Genomic DNA, 20,225 nt, shown 5'->3' on the forward strand with positions numbered 1-20,225 from the left:
GAAGGTTTGACATCAAGAGATTGTTGTGCCAAATGTTTTGTAATGACTTTAAATAAACTAAAGCTTTATTAAGGAATAAGATAAACAACAATAAAATAAATTAGACCCTTAACTAGGACAATGACTATCCACAGTATCTCTAACTTTACCCAGTTTGGCATGGTGACACAGTGGTTAGCACTGCTGCCTTACAGCTTCAGGGAACTGGGTTCAATTCCTGGCTTTGGTCACTGTGTGTGGAGTCTACATGTTCTCCCTATGTCTGCGTGGATTTCCACCGGATGCTCTGGTTTCCTCCCACAGTCTGAAAGACATGCTGGCTAGGTGCATTGGCCATGCTGAGTTCTCCTTCAGTGTACCTGAATAGGCACCAGAGTGTGGCAACTAGGGGATTTTCACATCAACTTCATTGCAGTGTTAATGTAAGCTGATTTGTGATACTAATAAATAAACTAAACTTTGTAGGGATTCTACGATCACAAATCAACATTATCCTTTTTCCATTTTATTCTGAAAAGAATGATGTGATCTGAGTGTTGTTCTTTTTTGCTAGGAAAGTCCAAGACATCTCAAGATCTCAAGCCAATCAATTTGCCTCTTGGAGACAACATCACATGGTGCTTATTAATCAACTCAGCACTTGAACTGATGTACTGCACTGTATTGCACAGAGACAGTGAAATCATTAATCAATTCAGTATTGTGAAGGCGGCAGGTTTTGTTTGTATATTTTTGCATGTGCAGAGGATTTGCTTCCCAAACTACTTATATTCCCATTTACAGTAATCTTCAAGAAGCAAGTGTAAAGTGAACTAGATGCAAATTTGGAAACTCTTGTAGTTTTTATAAAAGCAGCTAGAGTAGAATCTCTTTCACAGACACAAAAGTGGCTAAATCAAGTTCGTAAAAAAAAAGAAGCTTCTAGAATCTAGTAACAGGAATCAGTTCAGCTGAAATGTGTGTATGATTAATAACAGTTTAATCTGAGTACTGGCAATGTCTGACAGAAAATCAGGTCAGATCTCTGCATTTTCTTGATGTTTATTGCCAGTCCATACGAAATACTTTTTTTTAATGAACTGAACCACAACAGTGCACTCCAGAGAGATTCGAAGCTCATTAAACTGAAAAATGTGTGGAATTGCCCAAGCAATGAAAAAAACAACAGGCGTCTTTGGTACAGGGCCATCAATACTGGCTCTTGCTGTTGACTGGTCCATTCGCTGAGAGAGGCGGGGATAGCAGGAAATGTTCCAACCATTAAATGGGGCTGAGCTCAGATAGGGCAGAGCAAAACACACCCAGGAGAGACAGCAGAGGGAGAGGAACGGCACCAGTTAACTAGATGTCATTTTGTGAATTTCTTTTCTTGTTCTGTGAGCCCACACAACTAAACTTGCCGTGCCTGAGACAGCAACAACCCCTGTAAGACGCGATCCTCGCTTTTGTTCCGTGAGATTTTAAAAATGAGTGCTACAGTCAGCAATCTGGTGGCAACGTTGTTTCTGCTTCTGGCTTTGAGGGTGGAACAGATCGCCGAGGCGTGTAGCTGTGCCCCGATCCATCCGCAGCAAGCTTTCTGTAATGCAGATGTAGGTAAGTGAAAGCATCTTTTTTGCACTTCCAGCTGTACCATGGCAAATGTAATACGAGTGCATTCATACGGGATTCACTGTACAATATGGTAATTGCCTATCAAATGCCCGAAGTAAATGCAGCCAAAAGTAAGAGAGGAAAGTTTATAAGGTTATAGTGTCCCCCAAAACAGCCTCTCCTGTCAGGTCACAAATTGGAGTCCCGATCTCCAGATATTATTTGATTTCTTTTTCTCAAAGCAGGGCGGAACATTGCTGGTGCATTTTAAATATTACCCAAAGACTGGCAGGCTTACTTGGAAAATGGGAACCTGTAGCTTTAACCTTTTATAATACTTGACCAGCCAGTCTAAGATTTTAACTTCCAAAAATAAAAAGCATGTGTGTTCAAATCCTCCGTACAGACCGATTTGTTTGTCCAGCCCCTTTGTTTATCGGGCAGAGCTCTTTTAATGACTGATAATTCTTACTCATGGTGAGACTGTAGTTACATTACTGTATCATGTTAAAATATGTTGTGATCAGAGTTTTATACATGTGGATCATATTTTATTCATTTCTGTCTACAAATTTATGTTCAATAGTTGTTATTTTTTCTTGATTTAGAAATCCTATTTTGCAAAAAGTTCAACACATTTTAGAACCAACGCATTATTAAATAATCATATAGATTATTCATCAGAATGACTGAGTTCAGACTTCACATCACAGATACAATACATCCCAGCAAACAAATCTTTCATTACATCTCTCTTACTGGCATATATGCTTGAGTGTAAAAAATACCAAAGATTTATTCCCATGGATTAGTCTAGTGTTAAGTGATGTCTGAAAATGGGCATGAGGTTGTTTGTTTGGCTTGTATTCTTGGGAACCTATTGTTTCTGAGTTAGTTTGGCTTGGATCGTTTTATTTATATGGCCTGGTTGAATTGATAGTTTCAAGCACAACTAGTCAGGATTATTTGATATATGTCCATTTTTAGCACAACATATGCCTACTTGGCTTATCACGTGATGTCCAGTACATATGTTCACAATTAATGAGACATAATGTTGTGAAACTAATTGCATGTGTGCCTGTTGCCTATTTGTGAAAAGACAAACTCCGTGATCTAGTACATGCAAATTGTACAATGTATAGGTAAACAATGATAAATTACATAACTACACAGATTTGTTTTTTAGAATCAAGTCTCTGTTAAGGTTTAAAGCCAGAGTGCAGTACATTCCCACTCTCTTTTATGAATATACCCTCAATATGTATTCTTTATTAGTATTGGAACTGAGAAATCATACATTCAAAAATTATTTCTTCTGATTCAGAAGGGGCGGCACAGTGATTAGCACTGCTGCCTCATAGCGCCAGGAGCCCATGTTTGATTCCTGGCTTGGGTCACTGTCTGTGCGGAGTTTGCACGTTCTCCCTGTGTCTGCATGGGTTTCCTCTGGATGCTCCGGTTTCCTCCCACAGTCTGAAAGACGTGCTGGTTTGATGCATTGGCCATGCTAAATTCTCCCTCAGTGTACCTGAATAGGTTGCAGTGTTAATGTAAGCCTACTTGTGACTAATAAGTAAATAAACTTTAAACTAAATGTGCCTGTCGAAGGAAACGGAACATTGGTAGTGGAAGGCTAAACCTGGCGAGGAATTTCACATCGTACCATGTGTTCATGAGCTTTCAAACTTTATTATGTTTGGGGAGAGTGCAAATGTTGATACGTTGCAAGGGCCCTACAACCTACCCACTGAAAAGCACTATAACTGCTTCATGGAAATTGCTATCATTGCAGGAGATGTTTATTATTTGTATGTAACAACAGAAGTAATGAGCTAATAAATTAACAAGTACAGCAATCTAACAACAGAAAGGCAACATCTTCAAAGGCCTCTCTATGGTCTGGCACCTGAATGTGTTGTTGTTCTCTCGTGTATCTAGTTTTTCCTGGAGCATGCGTTATCCAGGGCCAAGCATGTGGGCAGAAAAGCTGCCCTCAAGCCTCTGCCAATGCTGTGATTACATACGAACATATGAATTAGGAGGAGGAGTAGGCTATTCTGCCCCTTGAGCCTGCTCCACCATTCAATGGCTGATTTCATTGTAAACTCAGCCCCACATTCTTGCCTACCCCCGATAACCTTTCAACCCCCCCCTTGTTCATCAAGAATCTACATCACTCTGCCTTAAAAATATTCAAAGATTCTGCTTCCACTGATTTTGAGGAAGTGAGTTCCAGAGACTCTTAAAACCCTCTGAGAACAAAATTCTCCTAATCTGTATCTTAGATGAGCGATCCCTTATTTTTAAACAGTCATTCTTTCTGATTGCTGTAAGATTTACAACAGCGGCCACGGTTTGGTTACTACTTTTTCCATGTCTGCCGGGGGGGGGGGGGGGGGGGGAGGAAATCACTTGGCCCCCATTCCATACCTCCACATGATTGGAGTGCATCATGTGAAGATGGGGCAGCACGGTGGCACAGTGGTTAGCACTGCTGCCTCACAGCACCAGGGACCTGGGTTCGATTCTCTGTCTGTGTGGAGTTTGTACATTCTCCCCGTGTCTGCATCTGGGTGCTCTGGTTTCTTTCCACTGTCCAAAGATGTGCAGTTTAGGTGGATTGGATTGGCCATGCTAAATTGCCCCTTAGTGTCAGGGGGACTAGCTAGGGTAAATGCATGGGGTTATGGTGATAGGGCCTGGGTGGGATTGTGTTCGGAGTAGACTTGATGGGCCAAATGGCCTCCTTCTGCACTGTAGGATTCTATGATTGCAACTCCATTACTGTGCTGTTCCAGTGGACACATTTCTAAAGCAGTTTTGGTTACCATGAAACAGTGTCATAAACAACATTGATGACAATGGGGAGAAGGCAGCAACTTCATTGACAGCTACAGAGAATTAGCTCTCGGCTTCATAAGCTTTTGATGAATTGTACAGTCAGTTTTGGGTCCAGATGATGACCAGAAGCTGAGCCTGTACTTCATCAAACGATTACAATCTAAAGTCTGTTTCCTGGAGCCGAACTGGAATCAGTGGTTTAAAACCGATCATTAAAAGATTCGGTTGAGAGTACAGACCAAGTTAAAAGTGCTTCATGACTAGAGGCAGCAGTTGCTACGGAACTGTTGGATGCTTTCCATTGCTGCTTGTGCATTACATAGTGAAAAATCAGCCTCCAGATTGCCTCCATAAATGGACAGTAATTTCATAACAGGACTGCTATTTTTATTTTGGATTATATTGTAAATGATTTGGGGAATTGGAAGGTTTCAGCAGTGAACTGTTGTGAGTTTCACTGCATAACTAAATAGCTCCCAAATCTCAGATTATTCTTGATTTTTAATTTGTGCTTCTATGGGCATTCCTGTAACATGTATGTCTGATTATAAGCACCTTTCTTCCTTCCTGAACTAATGCACATAAATCTACAGTAGCTTTGAAGCAAGCAGCCCTAAGCTGTTCCCCATGATCTGGATATATAAAGCAGTATATTCAGACAGGAAATTGAAATTATCATCTATTATACACATTTACTATCAACCAACAGTAGTCCCTGTGTACACAGGCTATTTTGTAGATTCAGCTTTCTCTGAATAGATACCAAAAAAGATTTAAATATATTTTTCAAGTGACTGCAATAATTATAGCCAGCCCAAAGAGAGACAGCTCAAAAATATTTTAAACTGCAGTGGAGACTTCCAGTTGAATCTCAAATTTAAAAAATATTTCTGACTTTGCTGAAACTATCACAAAAAACCCTCTCTCTGATCTCTTCCTGCATTTACTGATGGGGATAGACAAAAGAGCCAACATCCTGTTTGTCTGAGTGAAAAACTTGATGGAGGTGGTTTAAGGAAATTACATATCGTTTCTTTAACATATGAGCAGAATTGCCCTACATGTTTACTTTTGTGGTGGACTACGCAATGGAGTTTTTATATATAACTTTCTGCAAGTCAGCCCAGTGTCCGCCGTATAATGACTACAAATGGTACTTCGTCAGATGGTGATTTCAAGTCCTTTATACAAGTAATTATGCCAATTTTTTTTTCAGCTGTTTTCTTCCAAAAAGGAAAACTTGAGTTCTTTCTGGGAGAACAATGCATAACCAGGATCTGTAATAAAAGGTTAATCAGAACTGTGATCAAATTATATTAATATTTATAAACTTGGGAGGGTGGCATGGTAGCGCAGTGGTTAGCACTGCTGCTTCACAGCGCCAGGGACCCAGGTTTGATTCCTGGCTTGGGTCACTGTCTGTGTGGAGTCTGCACATTCTCCCCCGTGTCTGCGTGGGTTTCTTCCGGGTGCTCCGGTTTCCTCCCACATTCTGAAAGACATGCTGGTTAGGTGCATTGACCCGAACAGGCACTGGACTGTGGTAACGAGGGGAATTTCACAGTAACTTCATTGCAGTGTTAATGTAAGTCTTACTTGTGACTAATAAATAAACTTTACTTTAAAACAGGCAATAAAACTAAAACACATAGCCTATGGTTGTATTCTTGGACACTGTAATTAAACATCTCTCCTGATGCATGCCATGTGCCGAACTACAAAGAGAAAAGTTAAAATATTGATTTCATAAACCCACAAATAAACATTGGTCATGTTGCACAGTGAGCATTAAAGGACAGACCTACACATAGGCTGATTTATGCATCATTTTAATATTTAACCTAGGGATACCAAATGGGAGGAATGCAACAAAATACAGCTGTTTATCATTTTAATTGCAGTTGTGAATTTTATGTTGTGAATTTAGGAATGAAGTTATCTGACTTCAATTTACTCATGATTCTTCTATATTATTTTCCTTTTCTGTTTCAAATTTGTTTTGTGGAAGACATTGAATCAATGAAAGCAAGATATACTAGTGTTTTGGAAAGGAGTTGGCTACAATTTGCATCCTGTGTCATATATGGAATGGCTTGGATGATTTTTTTTACCAATTCCCTTTAACTCCAGCTCAGAACATCTACGTTCCCACATCAGCAAGCTTTGATGTAGACATTGACATTTTTGGTTCCAATTATGGATCGCATGCATGTTGTGGGTTAAATTGGCTCGAATACATTTCACTTTGGGCCTTTTCAGGAGGCAGAGGAAAAATAAGACATTTGACCCCTTTAATCTGAGCTGGAATTAATCCAGGTGTTTTGAGTTGTAAAATTCTAATACCATTGTGGTTGTCCAGTATCTCCACCTCGGTCTGTTGATGATGATAACCTGCATTCCCCAGGCTATTGTGGTAATGTACCAAAGGTGAAGGTACATTCATAGAATCCCTACAGTGTAGAAGGAGGCCATTCAGCCCATCGAGTCTACACTGACCACAATCCCACCTCGGCACTATCCCCATAACTCCACATATTTACCCTGCTAATTCCCCCCTATACTAGGGTCAATTTAGCATGGCCAATCAACCTAACCCGCACATCTTTGGAGTGTGGGAGGAAACCGGAGCACCTGGAGGAAACCCACGCAGACACGGAGGAAACTCCACACGGACAGTGACCCGAGGCCAGAATTGACGAGTCCCCGGTGCTATGAGGCGCAGTGCTAACCACTGTGCCACCCCTGTATGTCAGTCTTGCCAAAACTGATACTTCGCTTGTAATCTAAATATTTTGATAGGTTGCCAAACCACCAACTATTTTAACAGATTCCATTTCATTTGGCTTTTCTAAATTGCCTAATAATGACTGTGTGCATATTACCAATTTCCTTCTGCCAACTAGCTAGAGATGGAACCATTTGATTAAAATTGCACATGACTGGTTACAAAATTATCAAAGCTGTTACAAACGCAGTTGCAGAACAGAGTGGTACCCTCATCCAAAGGAGTTTTTTATGGGCATCTTGTTTTCTCATTGCCTGCTGAAAGGGCATTTAGAGGATTAAATTCTGCTCCTGTGTAGGTGTGCTGCAGACACGGGTTGGAGTGGTGGGGAAAGACAGTGGGCTGTTAAGATTTCAGAAAACCGAAATTTTTTAGCCTTTCACTTCTCTTGAACCAATTTGTGCTATCCTGGGTTTTCTGATGGGGCTACAAAGGGTATACAAGAGGCATGTGTTAGTCAATGCTTCTGACCTCATTAATTAATTCGGAGCACGTTAGAGGAACATCCTTGCTGTCCAGATGTGTTGCCCTGTTGGGAGAAATTCAAACCTATGTGCTTTTCAAAGTTGCACATGAGACATAAATGGTGAGTATTTTCAACTTGGGCCAAACGGGGGGAGAAAGAATCTGCATCGCAATGAAATTTTTAAAAAGTGTAGTGGCTGTAAAGGTCAAACCATAATGCTAGTTTTACATCTGGCTCAACAAGTTGAAAATAAAATCCCACAGTTTAAAAGTGTTCAGACTGACATTTTGCTGAGATTCAGCCTATTTTTTTTTCTCATGGTTTCCTGGCATTGCAACACTATTCATTTTTTATGGATGGGAACGTTATTTGCTGCTTCTCATTTCATTTTAAGTTTACTGCCAGACTCCACTGAAGTATTTAGCTGAAGAAGTTGTCCTCTCAGCTCCTGGGCAGTAGCCATCTCTGGCTTCATCACAGTGCAAAGCCAAACAGCATTTCAAACTTTGCCTCCAACAGGAAGTGCAGGTGCTTATTTGCTCGTTTCTGTTCCTGTCCTGGAAATTCCAGACATTTTGATCTCCGTGCTGATGTAAATCCTACCAGGAACACACAGGCTGTATTTAAAGGAGCAGACTGAGACTGCAGAAAACCTGAGTAAATCTTTTTTTGTGTGTGAGCATGACATTCTGCTCAGGAAAATGTGCACCACTCCTCTCATGGAATTGCTGCCCCTAACAGAACGAGTGACCTATTAGGTGCCTAATTTATCTAAATCGGTTTATGAGCTGCAACAAAATGAATCTTATTTAAGTACTGTGATCTTGATAAATTAGGCAGCATCATTTAAGAGAGGCAAGATTAATTGTTGCAAAGTAACTTTTTGTTGAATCATCAGTGATGGTGCAACCTACCAGCTGAATAAAATATTACATTTGGTTAGTTTTTAGTTTACTGGTTAGTGTCACAAGTCGGCTTACATTAACAATGCAATGAAGTTAATGTGAAAATCCCCTCCTCACCACACTCCAGCACCTGTTCATGTACACTGAGGGAGAATTTAGCATGGCCAATGCACCTAACCAGCATGTCTTTCGGACTGTGGGAGGAAACCGGAACACCCAGAGGAAACCCATGCAGACATGGGGAGAACATGCAGACTCTGCACAGACAGTGACCCAAGCCAGAAATCGAACCCGGGGTCCCTGGCGCTGTGAGGCAGCAGTGCTAACCACCGTGCCGCCCCATCATGTATTTGTTGTCATGTTTTTGACTTGAATTTTTATACTTTGTGGTGTTCTGAAATTCTTTTGACGTTCTTAACATCCATGGATAAAAAATGAGGAGCATTGGATTAATTACATTTGCAATTTGGGTATGTCTAGAATTACTTGGTAGCCTTATCTGCGGTTGCAGGAATTGATCAGATTGCCCCAATGAAACCATTGGTTTCATAACATTTTTATGCTGAGGCAATGGAAGCACTGATTTCTATAACAGAATTTTTATCCTGTCTTATTCAGAGATTACCAAAATATATCTTGTGTTAATGTTAAGATTAGACAACAAACCAAATATAAATAATATATAGAAAATTGTGTTTCAAAATCTTAGTAGTTCTACCAGATTGTCCATAACCAGTGCTCCCATCTATTAGCATTTCATTAGTGGTTAGTTGTTAAGATGTGAATGGACAATGTTGTCTTTTACTCACTGTCCCTTCACAGAAATCTTATTATCATGAAGTGATCTATTTGACATTTACCAATTAAATAATTCCTAAACTCAATCAAGCAGGATAATGCAAAACTGCAATTTCCAGTTCCTGCAAGGAACTAATTTTAATAACTTCAAGTAGATTCCACTTAAAAATGTCATGCAAGATGTAGATTTTCCTCCGTTATCATTGTTTCAGTTGCAAAGATTAATTCCTGCTGGTATCAAAGGTTGAAGTCACAAAACAAAAGCCAATCTTAACAATTCTTTACTTTCAGTAAAAAAGAATAATGTATCTTTGGCGTTATATTGGTTGTACCCAATTTCAGAAATTGTAAAACCAAAGATATTGGGTGGAATTTTCATTTTAAAAAAATGGCAAAGTGTCAGGTTCTAACTAAAAACTAGCGTATTTCTCCCAAAAACAAACCACATTTTCAATCCAGATCTTCTAACACTTAGTCAACAAAAAAGCAGGGGGTGTGTTTTGCGCTGTTATTCTGGCAGGCCGGAGCCTGATAGAGCTGGCAAGGTTGGCTCCACAGAGATTGGAGCACCATGTTTAAAGGACACTTCGATCGCAAAGGAAAGGCCTTTGATTTGAGAAATGATTTTCTAGCCGCGGTCACCCCAAGGTCGGAAAATCCCACCGAGGTCAACGGACCTTTGCATGGTCCATGTCGCGCCTGCTACAATTCCCATTGTGGGTGGGACGGCAAAATTCCGCCCAAGGTAACAACAATTTAAATAATCCCTTATTGAATTTCATATTGAAATATACCTGATTTTAAATTACCATCTTACCAAATGGCAATATTGAATTACTATGATTATAATTATAAGATGTGGGTGAGATTTTAACTCCCATTTAACAGTGGCGGAGGGGGGGGGGGGGGGGGGGGGGGTGGCACGGTGGCACAGTGGTTAGCACTGCTACCTCACAGCGCCAGGGACCCAGGTTCAATTCCTGGCTTGGGTCACTGTGTGAAGTTTGAACATTCTCTCTGTGTCTGCGTGGGTTTCCTCCCACATTCCAAAGAATTGCGGGTTAAGTTGATTGGCTATGCTAAATTGCCCCTTAGTATCAGGGGGTTAGTAAGGTAAATAAAGTAGAGTCATGGAGATAGGGCCTGGGTGGGATTGTAGTCAGTGCAGACTCGATGGGTCAAATGGCCTCCTTCTGCACTGTAGGGATTCTATGATTCCCCTCAAGAGAGTCCTGTATCACCCTGAATTGAAGGAGAATATACTTTTGAGTTGGTGCTTTTGCTAATACAACTTTACTATAGTAGTAAAATGCTGTGCTGCTTGCAACCTTGCCTTTTTAAAAATAAAAAGGCTTTGGAACATTTTTTATATCGGGCTTTCATCTTGCTGGCACATCAAGCTACAGCTGCACTTATCACAGGAAAATAGTTAGGGAATTAGTGTTTGGCACAATGTTCAAGGTGCAATGGCATTGAAGGTGAGACCAATTTGAGGGTTTCTCATCAGCTTAAAAAGTTTTTGTATCTGAGAACAAAAGTACATTATGAAGCATAGACATTGCATATGATCCATGCAACAGCTATATGTTTGATAAACCCCATTGGTTACTTTGTTTTGTTTTCCCCAGTTATTTTTCTGCCATTTTCCTCCTTGACTTTTTTTGAAGGTATTGACTCATTACTGGGGAATGGAACAATATTCAGGGGTGATATTAAACATCAAAAACAATTTATTGGCCATGCAGAGAGAAACTCAGCCCAATGTGTGCCAAGAATATTTTTCTGTCATATTATCAACCTTTTTTAAAAAAGATGAAAAAGCAAAACTTTTGATTGCAACATTGTGAAAGGATGAACCAGAAAATGATTCCTTTACTTCTGGAACTTGGCATTGAATCCAGCCCACACTACGGGGGCTCATTTTATTTCCCTTCTAATGGTAAGAGAAGTAAGTGCAATGATTTATGATTGGTGCCAGTCCTGTTTCTACTGCAGTCAGCTCCAGAGCAATAAAAAACACAACCACAATTAGGTACAAACTGGCATTGAGTTCAGTCATCTCTCCCAGATCAGACATAAGGGCAATAGGTGCAAAGAATGGAAATGTCACAATGTCAGGATACAAATGCTCTCTGACATTGGGTTTTGCTAAAGGAGAGGGAATGCTATTCTGCATCTTTTATTTGTATTTGACACAGGAGCTATGGGAGGAATCATGTTGTGGCATTGGGGGTCTCCGTTACTGGTTGGGGAGCTGGTGAGAGATCCGCGCTGTCTCTTTTCATGAAAGTTCGCCAAACTGACCAGGCAATGACATGGCCACCAGCAGGCCTTCCGCTGAAATCTAGACCATGGGGGTAGCAGTCTCTCCCGTTGAGAGGCTGTGGCTGCTGCAGGAAAAACATCTACAGGAACCCATGGATCATGGAGTAACCCAGACCACAGGAAGTAACATCGTGAGGGGGGGAATGAAATTTTATGGGGAGATGGGTGTAGGGTGCTTGACAGCAAGGGCAGGCCCTCTGCAGACCCTGCTTTCCCAATCTGCCTTTGATTGAGGTGTACCCCCTCCTGGAGGTGAGCAGCTTGCTGTACAGATTTAACTGTGTATATCAATAAGCCAATCCGCAGCTGGTTTAATACCAGCACTGGTAGGATAAGACCCTTAAATGGTTAGTAATTGGTTACTTGAGGGCCTCAAGAAAAGGCAAGGTGGGAAAGCTGACCACGGGCCTTCCTGCCCAGAACTTAATTCTGGTGAAGGTGGGATGGTGTCAGGATTCTGGTACACCACCATGAAGCCAAATTTCAAGTCCTCCCCATCTTCAAGCCAGCCACCAGTGAGAGCAGAAGATTCTGCGGTAAGAATGACATTTAGGTCCAAATTTTAAACTTGGTAGATTCAGGTTATAACTGGCGTTTAAAATTAATCCAGTTGGAAAATCTTGATTTTAGACTTCCAAAAATTACAGTATTGACAAAAATTAGAGTATTGACAACGTTTACATTTTCAAAAACAATGGGCAGGGAATGCTGTCTAGCATTGGTAGGACTTGCCATTGCATAGTTTGGTTTTTAATGTTTTCTGTGGCAAGTTGCTGAAAATGCGAGCTGATAATGTCATCTGAGGGAAACTGGGCAGCTAAGGCTTGAGAGGATTGGGCAAGTAGGTCTGTATCTCAAACAACTAAACTGAAAGATTGTGAAATTAACAGTGCAAGAAGTACAAAGGAGGTATGAATTAAGATGGGTAAATTTAATACCCAATCAGTTACAGAAAGAGAAAGTGAGGGAAAGGAAGATCAGATTAAAATAGGGGGGAAAAAGGTGTTTAAAAAGATAAAATTTACATTTGTAAAATCTCTAACAATTAAGACTTAATGAATTAGCTTTAATAGATTGACTGGCACTAATTGCACTCTTCTATGTCACATTAATAGGATACTGGGACTGAAATAGACAAGACTTTATATGGAGAGTTCATACCATTCAATGCATTTTATTTTATTGGTGAGGTATGAGATGCCCTCTTGGCAAAGCCAGGGCTTGGGCAGCAGCTTTTGGAGCTTTTGCATTTAGCAATGCATCTCCTACTTGCCTGAAATTTCTTTAACTTTTGTGCATAACTACCAGCACCTGGCATTAATCTCACCATTATTTTGACTGCACGCTATGGCCCAAAATATTGTTCAGAAACAAAAATGGCTGGCATATTCTGTGCCCTTAAATAACCTCAAGATAGCTACAAATTATTTCAGAGCCAGTGAAATACCTCTGAAATATAGTAACTGTTGGAATATAAGGAAGTGTAGCATACAATCTGTGCACAGCAATTTCCCAAAAATTACAGTGAGATTAATTATTAGTGGTGTTTGGTGGAGGGATATATATTGACATGGGTATCAGAGATCTTCATTCCTGTTCTTCCTGGAATATTTTACATGCACGGTAGAGAGTGGCACAGTGATTAGCACTGCTGCCCTACAGCTCAAGGGACCCAGGTTCAATTCCTGACTTGGGACACTTTCTTGCCGTGTCTGCGTGGGTTTCCTCCCACACGCCAAAGATGTGCTGGTTAAGTGCATTGGCCATGCTAAATTCTCCCTCAGTGTACCCAAACAGGCGCCCGATTGTGGTGACTATGGGATTTTCACTAACTTCATTGCAGTGTTAATGCAAGCCTACTTGTGACTAATAATTAAATAAAGATAGCCTTGATTTAACATCTTGTTTTAAAATTAGTGTTTGTAGTTGTGCTACTCACCTTTGCTATACTAAAGTGTTGTCTTAGATTATGGGCTGGATTTTTTTGAAATTGGGAAGATTCCATAGCCCTTTTTAAAAAAGAATAGTGGGTGGGGCCTTGATGTGGAAGTCTCAGCCACCATACCCCACCACCTCCCGACCCTCCCCATTTTCAATAGATGTAGTTTTTTTGGCAGGAGCACAGAATTCATACAGGAGAGAAATCCAAACTCAGCAGGGCTGTATTAACTCAATGCTGAGTTCAAACAGAGCCCATCTTTGCTCTTGCGACGGTCTTAACCCACAGTGAGAGTCACAAATTGATGAGACGTTAATACCCTTGAAGGGCAGATAAGGTCTGTATGTGTCAAGATCCAAAGTTTTTTTTGATATCCTATCCTTTAAACTTGATTTTTCAAAAACTGGCAGTGAGACTTAAAAGTGCTTTGACATACCAGTATTTTAGAGAAAAAAATCCACATGGTCATGCAGTTTCTACAGTTATTTGTTGACATTTCACCATGGGTTATCATTATGTCAGAATGAATGCTTGTCTGTGTTTCAAAAGCTACAATTATCTCAGCAGGAAGTTTTTATTTCACAGTTCGACAATTTAGAGATGATGAAAGGATTAGCTGTCTTTGGTCTGAACAGGAGTTTGTTATAACAAATTGAACAACTTTAAATGGATATCTTAATTTTAGAATCTTTTGAATATCAAGTGTGTCGGAGTGAGAGCTGTGTTATATTGTTAGACTTTTTTTCAGCTCCACATATTCATGCAGTCCACCCATGGTGGATACTGGTTGAGTGGCTATGGAGGGGACATGGTGGGTCTTAGAGGGGGCATGAGTTGAAGGGCCAGAAGAGGTGGATGAGAGGACACAGCTTGCCATTGGAACCACGCAGAGATATGGAGGATGGGGGCATGAGATGGCATGGGTGGGGCATGGGGAATGTTTGGTGGGTGAGGGCTGGAGGGCCCTTGTGTTTTTATTTTACCTGGGCCAAGGTCCCATAGCACTGTGCTAGACCTTCTAAGCAGTCCACTTTTGTCACCCAGCACCCTTGTGGCTGCCTCTGCATCTCTAACCTGGCCCAAGCAGTGCCCTTGTGGGCACTTTCTCCCGAGACGGGCAGGCTGAGCTTGGCTCTCCACTACCCGACTTAAGAATGAAAATCCAGGCCATCATCTTTGTCAAACCCTCTACATGTGTCGCATTCTTCAACCCTCTTCTTGAATTCTCTTGGGGCAATGATTATAAAAACACATTTACACCAACCGAGAATAATGACCATTCTTTTTATCTTGTGCTTGCTTTTTAATACCGATCACTTTCCAATTCTAGCTACGCTCCCTTAAACTTATTTATTTGGGATTTCAATTAATGTGTTTATCTTTTCAACAGTTGGAGGAACTGTTTGTCCTTTGAAACTTATTAATTTGATTGCTATAACTATTGGGAGTGGGGGGGGGGGCTGATTTTAAAATCATGAAGCCAATACAAACATCAGTTTTATGGTTATCTAATCACAAAACTACTTTGCATATTTTCTAAGTTTATTTATTAGTGTCACAAGTAGGCTTACATCAACAGAGCAATTAAGTTAGTGAAAATCCTCCAGTCACCACACTCTGGCGCCTGTTCAGGTACACTGAAGGAGAATTTAGCATGGCCAAAGCACGTCTTTCGGACTGTGGGAGGAAACCAGAGCACCTGGAGGAAACCCACGCAGGCATGGGGAGAATGTGCAGACTCCGCACAGACAGTGACCCAAGCTGGGCATTGAACCCAGGTCCCTGGCGCTGTGAGGCAGCAGTGCTAACCACTGTCGTCCGAATATGGTGCATTTTCAAGTTTCCAGTTTTAACACAGGAAACCTTGGCAGTATTTTCTCATGCATGTGTTAACAATATCAAAACACAAAACCATCGTGCATGTTTAGTATAATACCAGCTGATATATTTAATTGCAGAAAGCATTTGTTGCAAAGCTATACACGCTATGTAATCTTCTGTGCCATAGCATCTCGATGGAATTCAGTGCTGAATGTATTAACTGAGATGCTTGGCTGTGAATGAATCCTAGTCATGCAATCGAATAGTTTAAGCTTTAGGTCACCTAATTTGAACCTTGGGATTGCCTTAATATTCCTGTAACTGTTTATTGCTTTTGAAAATATAGACCAACGCATTTTTTGCAGTATATCTCTTCTAAGTTAGAGAATATTCTATTTTCCAAATGGAACATTAGAATAGGCAACACTATATTCATGTACAATACATATGCACAATTTTCAATGCCTGTTTATCTGCATAAAACGCTGTACATCTTGTGCAACTATGCATACTGCAGCCACAGTTTATTGATGATGGAGGAGTGGATTCTGAGCCCAGTGGGGGGGCAGTTGGGAGGCTCTGACATGAGTCGTGTTAAGTATCTTGACTGTGCTCCTGATAGCATTTATCCAGATGAATAGGTATAGTCCATTACACTCCTAACTGAGCCTTGTAAAGATATGAAGAGACATTGAAGGATAAGAGGGTGAACCACTGATCATGGATTGCCCAGCCTCAGTCTTGTGCTTGCAGTCTGATGTTAATGAGGCAGGGCCAGTTAAACTTCTGACCAAAGGCCAAGATATAGTGGATGACCCCAACACTCTGCGAATGCTGCAATGGGATGACCTACATCTGAATCAGAGCAGGGCTAACATCCTTGTAGGACGTTTTTCTAGTGCTGTTGGGAGAAGTTTAAACTAACTCGGTGGTGGAAGGACACACACACACACACACACACACAGACTGTTAGCAGAATAAGGGCACAGCATCATACAGAGAATCAAATCAGACAGCGTACAGCTGTATAACATTTCAAGGGAGTAAGGCAATGCTGGCCTCTACTTTATTGGCAGGGGTATTGCAAGTAAAACAGATGTGTTAAGGGCGATGATTGACATGGAGTTGTGATACAGTAGCCATGACAGCGACGTGATTTGAGGGAGGAGCAGTGCTGGCAACTCAACATTCCAGGATATAGATGCTTCAAGCGAGACAGAGGAGGAGACATTGCATCATTAGTTAAGGAGTCAGTTATTGCAGCATGGAGAGATGACATCTTGGAGGTGGCATCGAATAAAGTTTTGTGGGTAGAGCTTGGGAATTTAAAAAAGGGGCAGGCATTTTGCTCAGTGTTTAGTTTAGACCCCCAGATGGTCAGTGGGAAATTGAGGAGCAAATATATGCACAATTCAGAGGTGTGTAAAAATAATAACAATAGGATAATTGCAGTACATTTCAACTTTTCTAACATTGGATCGGTATCCACGGGAATTGGAGGGGGTGAGGGGCGGACAATGGGAAGGAGTCCTCGGAGGGATTTTCCGGTCTCGGGTTAAGCGAGGCCATAAAATCCCGCCCATCATGTTAAGGGCTTGGATGGAGTGGATTTCTTTGTGTATAGGAAAACGTTTTAGGCCAATATGTAGAGGGAAGGAGCTGTTCTGGGGAATGAAGCCCATTCATGGGGTTGAGGCAGTAGTGGGGGAGCATTTTAGTGATAGCAATCACAACATGGTACAATTTAAACTTGTTATGGACAAAGAAATAGATAAGTTGCAAAAAAAGTCCTGGACTGGGGAAGAGCAGATTTTAGTAAAATAAGGCAGGATCTGACCAAGGTAGACTGGAAACAGCTGCTAATGGGGCAATCGACAGAAGAGTAAGGGGAACATTCAAAAAGGAAATGGCAGTGTTCAAGCCCAGCATGTTCCCTCTCGGGTGATAGGAAGGAATAATGGATCTAGAGAACCATGGATGACTAGAGATATTCAGGATACGGTGAGAAGGAAGAGAAATTTTTAACATGTACAAGGGCAGCAAATCAGCGGAGGCATTAGTGAAATACAGAAAGTGCAGGGTGGAGCTTAAAAAAGCAATTAGGAATGCAAAGAGGGGATATGAGAAAGCTCTAGCTGGTAAAAGTAGGGAAAAACCCAAGATATTCTATAAGTATATCAATGGGCAGAGGATAACCAGGGAAAGAGTTGGGTCCATTAGGGGGCAATCTGTGGGTGGAGCCAGAGGACATTGGTAGAGTGTTGAACGAATACTTCACATCCATCTTCACCCAAGAGAATGAGGATGAAGGGCCTGTTTCCTGTGCTGTACTGTTCTTTGTATGGAATTCGGAGAGAGAGGCTCTTGAGTAAATTGACATTGGGAAGGACAAGGTATTGGAGGTGTTGACAGCTTAAGTGGGGACAAATCTCCAGGTCCGGATGAATTATGTCCCAGACTGCTGTGGGAGGCAAGGGAGGAGATTGCAGAGGCTCTGACCCAAATCTTTAATTCCTCTTTGGCCATGGTGGAGTGCCAGATGACTGGACAACAGCTAATGTGATTCTGCTATTTAAGAAGGGTCATAGAGACAGGGAACTACAGAACAGTGAGTCTCACGTCAGTGGTAGAGAAACCTCTGAAGGAGAGCATCCATCTCCACTTGTAGAGGCAAGGCTTGATCAGGGGTAGTCAGCATGACTTCGTCAGAGGGAGTCATGCCTAACAAGTTTGATTGAAGTTTTTGAGGAGTGTGTAGTTGAGGGTAGTGCAGTTGATGTAGTTTATCTGGATTCCAGCAAAGCCTTTGACAAGATTCCACATGGGAGACTTGTAAAGAAGGCAAATGCACACGGGATACAGGGTAATTTTATAAAGTGGATTCAAAATTGGCTCAGTTGTAGGAGACAGAGGGTGATGACAGAAGGCTGCTTTAGTGACTGGTAGCCTGTGTCCAGTGGCGTACCACATGGTCCCCTATTATTTGTCATTTATATAAACAACATTGAATATGTGAGGGGTAGGATTAGTAATTTTGCGGATGACACAAAGATTGGCTGGGTGGTTAACAATGAGGTTGAGTGTCTGAGGCTACAAGAAGATGTAGGCGGGATGGTTAAGTGGCAGATGGAATTTAACCCTGAAAGTGTGAGGTGATACACTTTGGAAGGAGTAATTTGACAATGAACAACCTGACAGCAGGGGGTTTGGTGATATGAAGTGACCTTGCTGTGTTTGTCTGTAGATCTCAAAGTGGAAGGGCATGTTAGGGTGATGAAAAAGGCATATGGGTCACTTGCCTTTATCAATCAAGGCATAGATTATACATCTAGGGAAGTCATGTTGGAGTTGTATAGAACTTTGGTGAGACCACAGAAATCTGTTTGCAGTTCTGGTCGCCACCTTTATAGGAAGGATTGCATGGAGAGGGTGCAGAGATGATTCACCAGGATGCTGCCTGGGATGGAACATTTAAGTTATGAAGAGAAGTTGGATAGGCTTGGGTTGTTTTCATTGGAGCAGAGAAGACTGAGATGCGACCTGATTGAGGTGTACAAGATTATGAAGAGCATAGACAGAATGGATAAGGAGCAGCTGTTACCCTCAGTCACAAGGAGACATAATAAGTTCAAGGTGAGGGGCAGGAGGTTTAGGGGGGAATGTGAGGAAAAGCTTTTTTCCCCACAAGCTGGTGGCCATCTGGAATGTGCTGCCTGGGAGAGGCGGGTTGCCTCACATCCTTTGAAAAGTATCTGGGTGAGCACTTGGCATGTCATAACAGTCAAGGCTATGGGCCAAGTGCTGGTAAATGGGATTAGATGGGAGATCAGGTGTTTCTCATGTGTTGGTGTAGACCTGATGGGCTGCAGGGCCTCTTCTGCACTGTGTGATTCTATGATTTCCGCCATGAGAAGCCAGGAATGCCATTCCCATAATTTAAATATCACGAGTGGGTTTCCCTGCTGTATTATTTTCCCCCCAACCCCCAATAAGGATTTAAGGGGATTTGAGCCAGAGGCACAAATGTGCTTTCAGGAGTCAAAAATATAGCTTAGACTTTGCTGATGTTGAAATGAAGGAAATGTTGACTTGGATGCAAGATGACTAAAGTACGTAATATGTTTAGAATCAATATTGGTGGTGGACAGGGAATTTTGTAAAGCATGCATGTGAAGGCTAACCTTGTTCCAGCTACCAGGATTACACTATGGGGAAATACACCCTGCAGTGAATACTTTTAGACAGAAAACCACAAGGGGAGAAATAGCCCAAGAAAGAATGATGGAGGAAAATGTGGTCGTCTGGTATCAAAGTTGGTCTAAAGGTCAATGAGAATTCACGGTGAAGCCATTGGTCATATTGACCATTGTATAATCGATGAAGATTGGATTGGAATAGGAGATGGTGAGAAATGAACCTGGACATGGCTGGCTATAATACACCAAAGGACCCTATGCACAAGGGAGAGGTTAGGAAAGGTGAGGAAATGGAGATATCAAGGTGGACATTTTAAAGGGGTGAGCATAAATGCCTATTCTGAATGGAACTGCAGTGAAAACATGACAGGGTTATTCAAGTCTCTCATCGCCAGATTAAATTCCAACATTCATGAGACTCACCTGATGAAGGAGCAGCGTTCCGAAAGCTTGTGGTCCCAAATAAACCTGTTGGACTTTAATCTGGTGTTTTGAGACTTCTTTCTGTGCCCACCACAGTTCAACACCAGCATCTCCACATCAGGATTATTCA

At 41.4% G+C, this 20,225-nt stretch overlaps 1 protein-coding gene across 1 annotated transcript in view; it reads left to right on the plus strand.

Moving 5' to 3' along the window:
• The first annotated feature begins 1,229 nt into the window (after positions 1 to 1,229).
• Positions 1,230 to 20,225, plus strand: part of timp2a (TIMP metallopeptidase inhibitor 2a) — a 72,711-nt gene continuing 53,715 nt past the window's right edge. Inside the window, exon 1 of the mRNA XM_078225663.1 lies at positions 1,230 to 1,596. Coding sequence (XP_078081789.1) covers positions 1,467 to 1,596 — 130 coding nt within the window. The 5' untranslated portion in view covers positions 1,230 to 1,466. The remainder of the gene's footprint in view (positions 1,597 to 20,225) is intronic.

The sequence above is a fragment of the Mustelus asterias genome, chromosome 12 (genome assembly GCF_964213995.1).
Source record: "Mustelus asterias chromosome 12, sMusAst1.hap1.1, whole genome shotgun sequence".
NCBI classification, from domain to species: domain Eukaryota; kingdom Metazoa; phylum Chordata; class Chondrichthyes; order Carcharhiniformes; family Triakidae; genus Mustelus; species Mustelus asterias.